The following is a 15,000-nucleotide window of genomic DNA, read 5'->3' on the forward strand; positions in this document are numbered from 1 at the left end:
CACTTTATATTTTAACTCTATATCTGCTGAAAAGAGACTGGACCCTGGTTGACATCAGAGGTTGGGTTCAATAAGCAGTGGTGACAATAATACTTCAAATATTCACTCACACATGGATACAACTGACATTGAAGTTTTAAACTGCTGACCCCATATTACATATAATTAACAACTTATACTTAGTTTTTTTAATTTATATTTTTTAATTTATTTATTATTATTATTTTTAATTTACCTATTTTTCTGGGGGTTTTTGGTCCTTATTTATATTATATTTATTTATTTTTTTCTTGTTTTTGTTTTTGTTTGGTATATGTTTAATTTATGTTGCTATCGGACATAATTCATTTATATGTATAATGTAATTGTTTATGAAATTAACTCTGCTTATTTAATGGTGCAGTAATATTGTTATAGGGATGGGGGGGGGGGTATAATTTGTTTATACAATTATTTATTGGATTTTGTACAGAATACCAATAAAAAGACTCTGAGCAAAAACATATTCACTCACACAAACCTTCTGAACTCTTGTAAAGTTTGGAGAAAAAGGTTATAGCTATAAATTATATTAAAGTTATAGTCTCCAACAAGACCCCTTTATTTCCCTCAATCAGGTCCACCTGAAGACAGCATGTTATATATTATACATATTAATATTCAAGATAACATAAAAGCATTAGACACCCTGTGTAAAGGTCAGTGACAAAGTGTTTAGACAAACTTCATGTTAAAGGTATAAATGTATTATAAATATAACAATCCTGCTATCAGGATGTGTTTATGATGTGTTTGTTCATCAATACATATTATAATATGGTGTAAATATACTCTATATGTGTTATTTAAATCAAATATTACATTGTCCCACTTTAGGAAATATAGTTTAGAAAAGCTGGACAGGATGAATTATGTAATAATAATAATGTTTATTTATAAGGCGGGGGGGGGGGGGCTGCATCGCTGTTAAAATTGAGTTGAGTTATGAGTTTATTTCTAATTTTTGCAGGTTGTTGTTTTTAAGTCTATGCATTATTGGTTATTCAGTAATTACCCATAATGCATTGTGTGGTAAGCAATGGTTCTATGCAGGTTCAGGTTCAATGTGTTGGCTTCTAATAGACCCTCTGACTGCTACGGTTGTTTGTGTATCGCTGTATATATATATATATATATATATATATATATAAATGAAAACATTTTAATAGTTTAACATTTCAACTTTGCAACATTTTTCTGACCATTTTATTGTCTTACATTTTTTTTTTAACATTTTTCTGACTTTTTAAAAAATATATTTTACTGCATTTTTCGGGCATTTTTCAGACTATTTTATCAAATTTTTCAGACTCTTTTGGACATTTTTTGGACATTTTTCAGAGTTTTTCAGCAGCAGATTCATGAAATTTTAACTGTGCATTTAATTATGCTTTTTTGCATAACATATATGATAATATAGGCTATTTACTGTCTTTCTAATAAGCCTTTCAGATGTTACAGGGTGTGGATTTAATGTATTGGCTTCATATCAGAATATATTCCAGATGTCTGAAATGCAAAAAATGTCCCACATTAGACTAATTCACCTTATTTATCTTGTTTTATATAACTGCTAAATTATTTTAAAAATAACCGTTTAATGAATTATACAATCAGTTGATGGTCAGTATTAAAACATAATTCACTCATATTGACGCACACACATCTACACATGTGTGTGTGTGTGTAGACAGAGAGATGGATGGATAGCTGGACAGGAAACACCTGAGCTGCAGGTGTTGCTCGTATTTCACTGCAGCTGTTCAGTGAAGGTGATGCAGGTGGTCGCTGGTCCCAGTTCAAACCCAGTTCACACAACGAGACTCAGAGTCCACAGAGTCCACGGCCGGGTTAGCAGTTATTCATCCCGGTACTGGCGGCGCTGGAGATGAAGAGTCAGAGGATCATTACAGTCGGTGGGATTCATCCTCTGGGGATCACGAACATCTGTCGTCAGTCGTTGTTGAGATGTTTCAGTCCAGACAGACGGACAGATGTTATCAACCTGAAGACAAGCTGGTCGCTGACACAGTCTACCATCCAGCTGTTCTCTACCTGTGTGTGTGTGTGTGTGTGTGTGTGTGTGTGTGCGTGTGACACTATAAAGCATCTGACCAATCAGCATCTGTCAGGTGTGTCCGACTGCAGACGCCTCAGGAATGTGTGAAATTCTCTCTCTGATGTGTGTGTGTGTGTGTGTGTGTGTGTGTGTGTGTGTGTATGTGTGTGTAGCCTCAAGTGCAAGTCTGACTGACGGTCAAGTGATGGATGCAAAGTCAACACACACACACACACACACACGCACGCACACACACCCTAATCCTAAACCCTGTGAACTGACTGACTGGGTTTATAAACTGTGTGTGTGTGTGTGTGTGTGTGTGTGTAAACAGCAGGTTTGTGTGAGTGTGTGAAAAGAGGAAAAAGTCCTTCTAGACTTCAAAGTTAAAGTTAAACTGTTAGACCGTTAACACTCGTTGTTTTTGGTGTCGTTGTGAGGACCGGCTCTGCTCAGGAGACTCAGACATGTTGGACGTTTAAAGGCCTTGTGACCTCTTGACCTTTTGACCTCAGGTAACTTAAGGTCCTAATGCACCAAGCTGACGGTCCACCATCGTACAGTTTGGGGACGTCGTTGAGCGTCCGTCAGTCTGCTCGTGTCGGAGGTGTATCTTTATATATTTATTTTTATTAATTTTAAAATGTATTTATTTATTTTTTGCATTCATTTTTTCAATTTATTTTTGCATTTATTAGGTATTTATTTATCTATTAATGCACTTATTTTTTATTTATGCATTTATTCTTTCTTTCTTTCTTTTTTTCTTTTTTCTTTATTTATTTTTAAATGTATATTTATTCATGCATTTTTTTTTATGCATTTATTCTTATTTATTTTTTTTAAATGTATTTATTTATTTTGCACTTATTTTTAAGTTTTTCTGTCTGGAGGATCAGCTGAAGATGAAAAGTGTTCATTGTTCCTGGAGGAAGAAGAAGAAAGGATAAAGTTGTATTTGAAGATGAAGGTGTTGTTGAGCGTGTAGGCGAACACAGACGACGTTCTGTTACTCCAGAACGTTCTGCTGACGCTTCACAGAGACTTCAGAGAGCAGAACAAGAGAACATCTGTGAACTCAGTCAGACCTGATCTGAAGAGGTTCCTTCATTTAAAGGACCAGAGCGCTTTAGATCTTCAGTCTGTCAACTAAAATACTCAAAAACACGTCTTTTCATGCTACTTTATACCTCTACTCTACAACGTCTCACAGGGAACTATTGTACTTTTACTGCACTACATTTATCTGACTGCTAAATACAACAATATACAAGTCCAGATGAAACATTCAGTCCGAGGGCTGGATTGCAATACTGCGCTAGCCTTTTTGCGTGTCATTTTTACGCCACGCGTAAAGGGGAAACATCATATTTGGGCTTAAAGTAAGTAAACTAAGTAAAATACGTTCGGAAACAACTACGGAAAACACGTCACAAACGTCAATAAAAACACGTGACAAACGTTTAGACAGCAAACGTTGGAGCGTTATTTAGCCTCCTTCCTGACAAACTATCTGGAGGTCAGAGGTCAAGGGACCCTTTTGAATGTGACAGTTTTTCCTCGCCAAAATTTAGTGTAAGTTTGGAGTGTTATTTAACCTCCTTCACGACCAGCTAGTCTGACATGGTTGGTACCGATGGATCCATCAGGTTTTATAGTTTATATGATACCAGTATCTTCACTCTAGCTTTAACACTCAGCCGCTACAACCTAAAAAATCACAAGTTGCATTAATGTGTTAAAGAAATTAGTGGCGTTAAAACGAATTTGCGTTATTAACGTGTTATTATCACGTTAACTTTGACAGCCCGATATTATCATATGTGTATTATTAACATGATATTAATACCTGTGTATTGCGACACCCATAATTCCTTAATTAGAGCATATAAATGATATAAACGTACACACTCAGGGTGCTCTATATATAATAAATAGGGAGTGATTTCATACTCAGACTCTGACCAGACTGTCTGTGTGTATACTGGTTCAATACTGTGTGTGTGTGTGTGTGTGTGTTAATGGTAAAGCTCTGTTTAGACGCACTCATCTGCACACACACACACACACACACACACACACACACACACACAGGTCTTGGTGGGGCCTCCTCTGCTGCTACAATACATCCAGTACTCTGTGAGTAATGATTAAATCCTCTGCAGAGAAGCTGTGTCCACATTTAAAACACACTCTCCTCCCTCTCCATCCATCCATCCATCCATCCATCCATCCATCCATCCATCCTCTGGTTGGGTCTCAACAACATTTAATCCAGTTCAGAGTCTTCACACCAGTTTAAACACTGTTTATACTCCATCTATAGGTGATCTGATAGTTTTATGATGTCATAAACGTGATGATGCTGATTGGTTCGTCTTTTCAAACGAGGTGAAACTCTCCTCAAACAAACCTGTTGGCACATTCAGCTCACACTTCCTGTTACACACAGCTGTGAAGTCACTTTGATGACGTGGAGTGGGGGGGTGGTTTGACCCAGTGTTGATCTTTTCCCAGAAGGCCGATGGGCTGACAAACACACATTTTAACATGTTCAGAACAACAACAAACAGCTGTTTAATAAGAGAATGTGAGAGGAGCAGTGTGGAGGACGGAACCTGCCAAAATAAAAAAAATAATTAATAAATAAATAAATGACTTGATATATAAATAAATATGTCATTACATGTAGCAAAAATAATATTAAAAATAAATGAAGCCATAATTGATCAAATGTGACATAAATTGATATTTCTGTTTTAATTTGCTTCTTTATTTATCTTCGTATTAATTCCCTAAATTCTTTACTCTTCTGTTTAATTTTCCCTTTTATTTATTTATGTATTTATTTTTATTAATTTTGATTTTTTTTATTCATTCATTTGTTTTTGCATTTATTTATTCATTTGTTTTTGTATTTATTTATTTATTCATTCATTTTCTCACTTATTTTGTTATTTTATTTTATATTTATTTTTAAATGTATATTTATGTATTTATGCATTTATTTATTCATGTATTTATTTTTATACATTTTTACATTTATTTATTTATTTTTGCACTTATTTTTTATTTATTTAAAAAAATATATTTATTTATTTATGTTTTTATATGTATTTATTTATTTAATGTATTCTTTTTGCACTTATTTTTTATTGTTTTATATTTATTTTTAAATGTATATTTATTTATGTATTTATTTATTTATTTATGCACAATTTCCCCACGATTTCTGAGGCTAAATAACGCTCCAAACTTACTTATATTTCTTTACATATATTGTGTTTATATTGTAACATTATGTACATAATTTACATGTTACATACTCCTTTATTTCTATTTTCTTACATTTTTTTTTACGTTTAAACAAGAGCAACTGAAACTAACGCCCAGGGGATCAATAAAATATATTATTATTATTAGTATATATTAATATTTCAGAATCTGAAGTGTTTTAAAACTAAAATCTCTCTCTCTGTCTGCAGTCCTCACGTCTGTGGAGGTCGGTGTTGCGTCGGATGGACTTTATCGCCGAGAACCAGACGATGCACCAAACGTGAGTCCAGTTTATCTGATAGAAATGACCTCAAATTTATTCAGAATAAGATTTATTAAAACACTTGACAGTTTTAAATGTGAACACATCTGTATTTCTACCTGTTCTCTGTGTTCCTGTTGTAGTAAAACACCTGAACAGCTGCAGATATTAAAGTTCCTCTAACAGGAAACTGATGTCGGTCCTCAATAAATCTCAGCTGGACGTCAGAAACATCCTTTCATTTCAAAGTTATTTTACTTTTTTAATAAATTGTTAAATAAAAATCATTCCCAGCAGGCTGGAGAGGTCACATGTCTAATTAGGTGTCATTTTTACTAATTTTTTTATTTTGTCAAATGAAATCAAATATTCAATATTTAAAATAGAGTCATAGGTAACAGATTGTGTCTTAAACAACTTCAGGAGAGAAGTCAACTACGAGTCCCAGAGTGCATTGCAGTAAGAAACATCCAATCAGAGAGCTCCAGACTCTGTGGCCGTACAGCTGATGGTCGGGTGAAGTTAGAGGTTGATATTTGTTGGAATAACTTGTAATAATTCTGATATAACTCTGACTCCACACTAGTCTTCATAGTAACAACCGCTGAGGCTCATGGGTAGTGTAGTTTTTAAAGATATTACACATTTATCTAACTCGAGAGGCTGAAACAGCTGCTGAGTCCGTACAGATGTGACTGATGACCACAGACTGATGCTGCACCACGTCTCCCAGTTCAAAGGGGGGCTGGATTTATGAGCGGATCAGTGGGTTTACACTGATTCTGGTCTTTATGGAACCAGACTGGATCTGTAGAGTGAACGTGGTCTTTATATAATCCAGCTGGTAGTGAAACTCTCTCCTATAGACGCACTAAGTCTCAGCGGGCTCAGAGCCAGCAGAAACTTACTGGTCGGTCACGTTGTCCAGAAACCCGATGGGGGTCTGAGTCTGTAAACAGAGTCCTATAGAGGACACACAGAGACTCTGGACCGACTGTCTCTCTGTCTCATACAGCGGCACACAGGAAATACAGACCAGTATTTTCAGTATAAAAGACGTTTTACTGGTTTGATGGTAAATAAATAAATAAATAAATAAATCTGAATCCTGAACGTCACAGAAAAAGAGTCTGAAAACTGTCTCCTCTCCTCCTCTCCTTATCTCTTCTCCTCTCCTCCTCTCCTTGTCTCCCCTCCTCTCCTCTCCTCCTCTCCTTATCTCCTCTCCTTGTTTCCTCTCGTCCTTTCCTCTTCTCTCTCCTCTTTTGTCACCTTGTCACCTCTCCTTGTCTCCTCCTCTCTTCTCCTTGTCTCCTCTTTCCTCTCCTTGTCTCCTCTCTCCTCTCCTTGTCTCCTCTCTCCCCTCCTTGTCTTCTCTCTCCCCTCCTTGTCTCCTTGTCTCCTCTCTCCTCTCTCCTCTCCTTGTCTCTCTTTCCTCTCCTCTTCGTCTCCTCTCCCTCTACTTGTCTCCTTGTCTCCTCTCCTCCTCTACTTGTCTCATCTCTCCTCTCCTTGTCTCATCTCCTTGTCTCCTTTTCTCCTCCTCTCCTTGTCTCCTGTCTCCTCTCCTTGTCTCCTTGTCTCCTCTATCCTCTCCTTGTCTCCTCTGCTCCTCTCTTTGTCTCCTCCTCTCCTTGTCTCCTCTCCTCCTCCCCTTGTCTCCTCTCTCTTCTCCTTGCCTCCTTGTCTCTCCTCCTCTCCTTGTCTCCTTGTCTCATCCTCTCCTTGTCTTCTCTCCTCCTCTCCTTGTCTCCTCCTCTCCCCCTCTCCTCTCCTTGTCTCCTCTCCCTCTGCAGCCAGGTGTCTTCCTCGTTGCCATGACGCTGCGTTGTGCCGCCAGTCTAACCGCTGTCTGTGTCGTCGAGGTTTCCATGGTTACCGCTGTGAGTCCGCCACGCCGACCTCCGTCAAACCCGCCGTCAGTCCTCCAGGGCGCCACGCGATCCGAAAGACGAGAGTCCTCAGAGCTCGCTCTGGTCCTGCTGCCACCTTAATAACCAGCAGACCTGAACCAGGACCCTCAGATCTGAATCCACCTGAGACTCCCGACCCTGGTCCTGATAAGGACAAAGGAGGCGTTTCAAAGGGGTTTCTAATGCAGGAGGAGAACCAGGCCGCACCAAAACGTTCGCAGACGGGACCGAGACCAGAGTTCAGCAACCGGCAGACCCGGAATAGAGAGGACAAGGAGGACGGAGCAGAGACCACAACCAGTTTTACAGAGATTAAACCAGAACCAGAACCAGAGGAAACCCCACACTCCTTCAAAACCGCCGATCCAGAGTCTCTTTCTAATCCAGAGTCTAATCCCGGGCCTAGTAAAGAGTACAGTCTTAATCTGGAGTCTAATCCCGGGCCTAGTAAAGAGCACAAACTTAATCCGGAGTCTAATCCCGGGCCTAGTAAAGAGCACAGATTTAATCTGGAGTCTAATCCCGGGCCTAGTAAAGAGAACACACTTAATCTGGAGTCTAATCCCGGGCCTAGTAAAGAGCACAGTCTTAATCTGGAGTCTAATCCCGGGCCTAGTAAAGAGCACAGTCTTAATCTGGAGTCTAATCCCGGGCCTAGTAAAGAGTACAGTTTTAATCTGGAGTCTAATCACGGGCCTAGTGGATATATAAATGTGGATGATGGTGTGAGAGGAGAGAAGAAGTGGGAGGAGGAAGCAACAAAATCGGGAGAGAAGAAGAAGAAGGAGGTCGGAGGAGCAAAGACGCAGTCGCTGAGGTAAAACAACTTCCTGTTTCCTCCTTTCGTTAATATATAATCTACAAAAAGGTACTACATATAAAAGTACTAATACCACACTGTAGAAATACTTGTGCAAAACTCTGAATTCGTAAAGTAACTAGAGCTATTAAGGAGTACTCGTCTCTTGACGACTTATTTCTGTATGTGTTTAATAGGGACACATATCATTTACTTATCACATGCAAAATGATCATGTATGAATTCATGTATTGACCCGATGGGGGTCTGAGTCTGTAAACAGAGTCCTATAGAGGACACACAGAGACTCTGGACCGTCCGTCTCTCTGTCTCATACAGCGGCACACAGGAAATACAGACCAGTATTTTCAGTATAAAAGACGTTTTACTGGTTTGATGGTAAATAAATAAATAAATAAATAAATCTGAATCCTGAACGTCACAGAAAATATAAACCTGATAAAGAGTCTGAAAACTGTCTCCTCTCCTCCTCTCCTTATCTCCTCTCCTTATCTCCCCTCTTCTCCTCCTCTCCTTGTTTCCTCTCCTCTCCTCCTCTCGTCCTTTCCTTTTCTCTCTACTCGTTTGTCTCCTTGACTCCTCTCCTTGTCTCCTCCTCTCCTCTCTTTGTCTTCTCTCTCCTCTTTTGTCTCCTTGTCTCCTCTCCTTGTCTCCTCCTCTCCTCTCTTTGTCTTCTCTCTCCTCTTTTGTCTCCTTGTCTCCTCTCCTTGTCTCCTCCTCTTCTCTCCTTGTCTTCTCTCTGCCTCTCCTTGTCTCCTCTCCTCTCCTCTCCTCTCTTCTCCTCTCCTCCTGTCCTTGTCTCCTCTCTCCCCTCCTTGTGTCCTTGTCTCCTCTCTTCTCTCTTTGTCTTCTCTCCTCTTTTGTCTCCTTGTCTCCTCTCCTTGTCTATTCTCCTTGTCTCCTCTCCTTGTCTTCTCTCTGCCTCTCCTTGTCTCCTAATCTCTTCTCCTTGCCTCCTCTCCTCTCCTCTCCTCCTCTCCTTGTCTCCTCTTTCCTCTCCTTGTCTCCCCGCTCCCCTCTTTGTCTCCTCTCTCCTCTCCTTGTCTCCTCTCTCCCCTCCTTGTCTTCTCTCTCCCCTCCTTGTCTCCTTGTCTCCTTGTCTCCTTGTCTCCTCTCTCCTCTCTCCTCTCCTTGTCTCTCTTTCCTCTCCTCTTCGTCTCCTCTCCCTCTACTTGTCTCCTTGTCTCCTCTCCTCCTCTACTTGTCTCATCTCTCCTCTCCTTGTTTGTTTCCAGTTTAAAAATAAATCCGTGATAAAACTAAAGATGACACATGAAGATGAATGTGCATGTTTTGTGGTCAGACAGCAGGCGGCGCTCCTCACCAGATAATACTCACTGTACATACTGTACAGGACTCGGTCGGTAGTACACACTGCAGGATGCTGACGAGACCTTACTCATCACTCACACTAAAACAAGTTCAGTAGAAAAACTAAACCCGTGTTGCAAAGTTCATTTACAATGTTGTCACAACCTGAAACATGTCAAATACAACATTCACATTAATGCAGCAGTAATATTAATATAAATATAATAGGAAAACAATGACAGGGAACAGTACACTGACACAGCAGTACTTTTACTTTAACTACATTTTGCTGATGCATACTTTTACTACAGTGATGTTTTCAATGCAGGACTTTTACTGGTAGTGGAGTACTGTCATAGTGAGGTATTAGTATTTCTACTACAGTAAAGGATCTGAATACTACTCACACCATTAAAACACAGTGATGTTTCATCTGTCACTTTATATATATATAAAATAATTATAATTATTATTATTATTTAGTAATTTACTATAACATTTACTTTTTCCACTATACAATATATAAACATTTTACAAATTATATAATTATAATAATAATTTATATATTAGATAAATCATTTATGATAAAAAATAGATATTTTATTTTCAAAATCTTACCTAATTTATATATATATATATATATATATATATATATATATATTATATTATATAATTCGTACAATGTTTATATATTGCATAATGAAAAAATAAAAATGATAGTAAATTATTAAAAATAATAATAATAATAATAATAATATGAATAGAAACAGGGAAAATGTTAAAGATAAAAAACACACAAAAATAATATAATACATAAATAAAATAATTATTTAAAGAATATAAATATAGGCTAGCTATGATGGTGTGCATACATACACAAATAAATCTACGGTATATATATACAGACATACATACACTTATACAGTATATAGTACATATACGTGTACATACAGAGGGGAAATAAATAAATCAATATTATAAACTTTAACACCCTGATGAAACCAGTGATGTTACGTATTCCAGGAGTTTAAAATGCTCCGACTGAAGAGGATCCAGGAGAAAAACGTTCGGAGAGTTTGAGCTCTGTGTAAACAATCAACATAACCCCAGGGTCAGAGGTCAAAGGTCGTGGAGGTCAGGGGTCAGAGCCGGGGTCAGGACAGACTGTGGGAAGACCGGTTCTGGCTGGTGGAGCATCTGAAGACTCTTCTCACCCTCCACAAGACTAAATATTCTCTCTGATGCACGTTCAATATGATTTCAGACGATATGTCTAACAGTTGAGATCCTTCATGTCCTTCAGTGACGGCCGGCCGTACTGAGGGTTCATTCTCTGTTTATCTTCTGGAGGAAGCAGATGTAATATCTTTATCTTTGTCTGCTAGAACATGACAGATATTATCTCTTTCAGCCTCTCAGAGTCTTTTAGTTTTATCGGTGGCATCGTGTATCTCACTAATAAAAAGTTTCTCTTAACAAACCGGCAGCTGGAACATTTGAGTTGATGAAAGTAAGATCAGACTGCAGCAGAGAGCGTCTCAGTGTGTTTAGTTATCAGCTCACTGAGCTGCTTTTCACCTTGCTATTTTTTTACCCGTTGCCATCTTGTTTAAGGCCGTTGCCAGCTTGGTTATTTTAGCCGTCACCATCTTGGTTTTTGTCCGTCACCATCTTGGTTTTTGTCCGTCACCAACTTGTTTTTTTGGCCGTCGCTATCTTGATTTTTGGGCTATCGCTATCATGTTTTTTCGTAAGACACGAGAGGGTGGAGCTAAATGGAGCTAGCTATATGGCGTATTTCTGTGTACATGTTGTGCATATGGTGTATTTCTGTGTATATATTTGTGTATAAGGTGTATTTCTGTGTATATATTTGTGTATAAGGTGTATTTCTGTGTACATGTTGTGCATATGGTGTATTTCTGTGTATATATTTGTGTATAAGGTGTATTTCTGTGTATATATTTGTGTATAAGGTGTATTTCTGTGTACATGTTGTGCATATGGTGTATTTCTGTGTATATATTTGTGTATAAGGTGTATTTCTGTGTATATATTTGTGTATAAGGTGTATTTCTGTGTACATGTTGTGTATATGGTGTATTTCTGTGTATATATTTGTGTATAAGGTGTATTTCTGTGTATATATTTGTGTATAAGGTGTATTTCTGTGTATATATTTGTGTATAAGGTGTATTTCTGTGTATATATTTGTGTATAAGGTGTATTTTTGTGTATATTTTGTGTATAAGGTGTATTTCTGTGTATATAATATCTGTGTTTTATGTATCTATCAGTGTGAGGGAGGCCCAGGCGGTGTTACTGAGGAAGACTCTGTCACAGGGAGGAAGAGGAGACAAGATGGCCGCCCTGCTGATGAAGCACATCGAGAAGGAGAGGAAGAAAGTTCTCGCTGTGACCTCTTCTAACTCTTCATCCTCCTCGTCCTCAGTGAAAACCAGCGTGAAGACTTTCTACACTCAGAAGGGCCAGTACACCGTCCACGTCACCGCTCCCACAGGTCAGTCAAATGCTTAACTCTTTAAACTAAAGACGTTTGAAAAGCTAAACCAACACGTTCACTAAACAAGCGACTGCTGTGAGGTTTTCTCAGTTTATTTGTAATAACACCTTCCATCAACAAGATAAGTGTGTTACATAAGAATTTAAAGGACAAGAAGTAAAAGAAACAAAAAAACATTTAGATAGGATTTAAAGGGAGATGCAGCCGTAGCGGCTCTGTAGCCGCGTTTACATCCAAATGTGTCGCACATTTTAACCGAATTTCAAGAAAATCCGCAAAACAACGTGTGAATGATGGTGAGAAGTGGACGTTGTCACCGTGACGTCACCCGTTGGTTTGTGGACTATGGTTTTGAAGCCGCCAGTTTGGCATTTTGGCTGTCGCCATCTTGGTTTTTGTCCGTCTCCATCTTGGTTTTTGGACGTCGCCATCTTGGTATTTGTCCGTCTCCATCTTGGTATTTGTCCGTCGCCATCTTGGTATTCGGCGTCTCCATCTTGGTTTTTGGACGTCTCCATCTTGGTATTTGTCCGTCTCCATCTTGGTTTTTGTCCGTCTCCATCTTGGTATTCGGCGTCTCCATCTTGGTATTCGGCGTCTCCATCTTGGTATTCGGCGTCTCCATCTTGGTATTTGGCCGTCATCATCTTGTTTTTTTGCAACCAGAAGTGACACGAGAGAGAGAGTGGAGCTAAGTACAACCGAACGCTGAATAAGACAGTTTTAGTTGACCAAAATGTTATAATTAACTTTGATGAACTGAACTGCCATCTTAGCCAGAGAGCTCTGTTTTTAGCCTGGTTGGTATTTAATGTAGAAAATCATTAAAAATCTAAATAATTAGTTTTTTTATCGTGGCTAAGTGTTCATGTACTTATTGTGTTATTATTTGAGGATTTGACAACACGTCCTCTGTGAACAAACCTCGGTGTGTTTTCACTGTGTGTAATGTTTATCTGCTGGTGGAGGGGTAAAGATACGAGAGCAGACGGTGTAATCAAGCCGTCTCATGTTTGGACATGTTAACAGTGTAGTTAACACACATACCACAACACACGGCTCATTATTTAGTGTAATAACTGGTGTGAAGCTGATGTGGTGGTGCTGAGAGATAAACCGTACACTCACTCAGGTCTGTCAGCCATACATCGCTGGAAAAACAAGCTCAGTGTGATTGAATGGAGCTGGAATGCCAGTCTGTTACTGTGTGTGCTTCAGATAAGGTGAATGTTAATACAGTCTCATAGTTCAGGCCTGATCACTGCGATATGAGCCGTAAACAGTTCCTGTTATTGTCCAGCTGTGGAGAGAACTGACTGGAGAACTGCTGCTTTACTATAAAAACCGATGGATGAAGGGATGAAAGTTATGATGGAGGTTATTGATCGATCAGTTATGAATCATTCCTGAGATGATGTCATGAAGTGTGGAGCTCTGGTTCACCTCTTCACACCACATTTAGAAACACAAAGTCCCAAATAACTTCTAATTTTCACCTTCATATGCAGTGAGATGTAATGACACCAGCATGCTGAGGTGGATGAAACACAGTAAAGAAACACAGTAGAGGACAGTAAAGAAACAAAGTAAAGAAACACAGTAGAGGACAGTAAAGAAACAAAGTAAAGAAACACAGTAGAGGACAGAAAAGAAACAAAGTAAAGAAACACAGTAGAGGACAGAAAAGAAACAAAGTAAAGAAACACAGTAGAGGACAGAAAAGAAACAAAGTAAAGAAACACAGTAGAGGACAGTAAAGAAACAAAGTAAAGAAACACAGTAGAGGACAGAAAAGAAACAAAGTAAAGAAACACAGTAGAGGACAGTAAAGAAACAAAGTAAAGAAACACAGTAGAGGACAGAAAAGAAACAAAGTAAAGAAACACAGTAGAGGACAGTAAAGAAACAGTAAATGACAGTAAAGAAACAAAGTAAAGAAACACAGTAGAGGACAGTAAAGAAACAAAGTAAAGAAACACAGTAGAAGACAGTAAAGAAACACAGTAAATGACAGTAAAGAAACAAAGTAAAGAAACACAGTAGAGGACAGTAAAGAAACAAAGTAAAGAAACACAGTAGAGGACAGTAAAGAAACAAAGTAAAGAAACAGTAGAGGACAGTAAAGAAACAAAGTAAAGAAACACAGTAGAGGACAGTAAAGAAACACAGTAAATGACAGTAAAGAAACAAAGTAAAGAAACACAGTAGAGGACAGTAAAGAAACAAAGTAAAGAAACACAGTAGAAGACAGTAAAGAAACACAGTAGAAGACAGTAAAGAAACACAGTAGAAGACAGTAAAGAAACACAGTAGAGGACAGTAAAGAAACACAGTAAATGACAGTAAAGAAACACAGTAGAGTACTGTACAGTTCTCTGTGCTGTAATGTTGGTTCAGTCTCCTGAGTGAAGCATTAAAGCCCCGTTTCGACTGAAAAATGTAAAAAAAAAAAAAAAAAAAAAGAAATTACGAAAAATTACCGGAAAAAAAAGAAGACAAAAAATTTCAAAAGAATCTGAAAAATGTCCGAAAAATTAAAAAGAAAATGTTCAAAAAATGTCCAAAAAAAATTTTAAAAACAAAAGTTGCAATAATGTCCAAAAAAGTTTTAAAAAGTGTCCAAAAAAAATCTGAAAATTGTCCGAAAGATGTAAAAAAAAAAAGGTCTGAAAAATGTAAAAAAAAAAAAAAAATTAATAAATAATAATGTCCGAAAAATTTAAGGAAAATCGGAAAATTGTGAGAAAAATGTAAAAAAAAAAAAAAAAAAAAAAATGTCCAAAAATTATTTAAAAG

At 37.9% G+C, this 15,000-nt stretch overlaps 1 protein-coding gene across 5 annotated transcripts in view; it reads left to right on the forward strand.

The window, feature by feature from the left end:
- Positions 1-15,000, forward strand: part of LOC119491921 (latent-transforming growth factor beta-binding protein 4) — a 58,041-nt gene that overhangs the window by 995 nt on the left and 42,046 nt on the right. For all 5 annotated transcript variants that reach the window (XM_037776190.1, XM_037776187.1, XM_037776189.1 and 2 more), the window contains exons 2-4: positions 5,584-5,654; positions 7,433-8,366; positions 11,978-12,201. In XM_037776190.1, coding sequence (XP_037632118.1) covers positions 5,584-5,654; positions 7,433-8,366; positions 11,978-12,201 — 1,229 coding nt within the window. The remainder of the gene's footprint in view (positions 1-5,583; positions 5,655-7,432; positions 8,367-11,977; positions 12,202-15,000) is intronic.

The sequence above is a fragment of the Sebastes umbrosus genome, chromosome 7 (genome assembly GCF_015220745.1).
Source record: "Sebastes umbrosus isolate fSebUmb1 chromosome 7, fSebUmb1.pri, whole genome shotgun sequence".
NCBI classification, from domain to species: Eukaryota; Metazoa; Chordata; class Actinopteri; order Perciformes; family Sebastidae; genus Sebastes; species Sebastes umbrosus.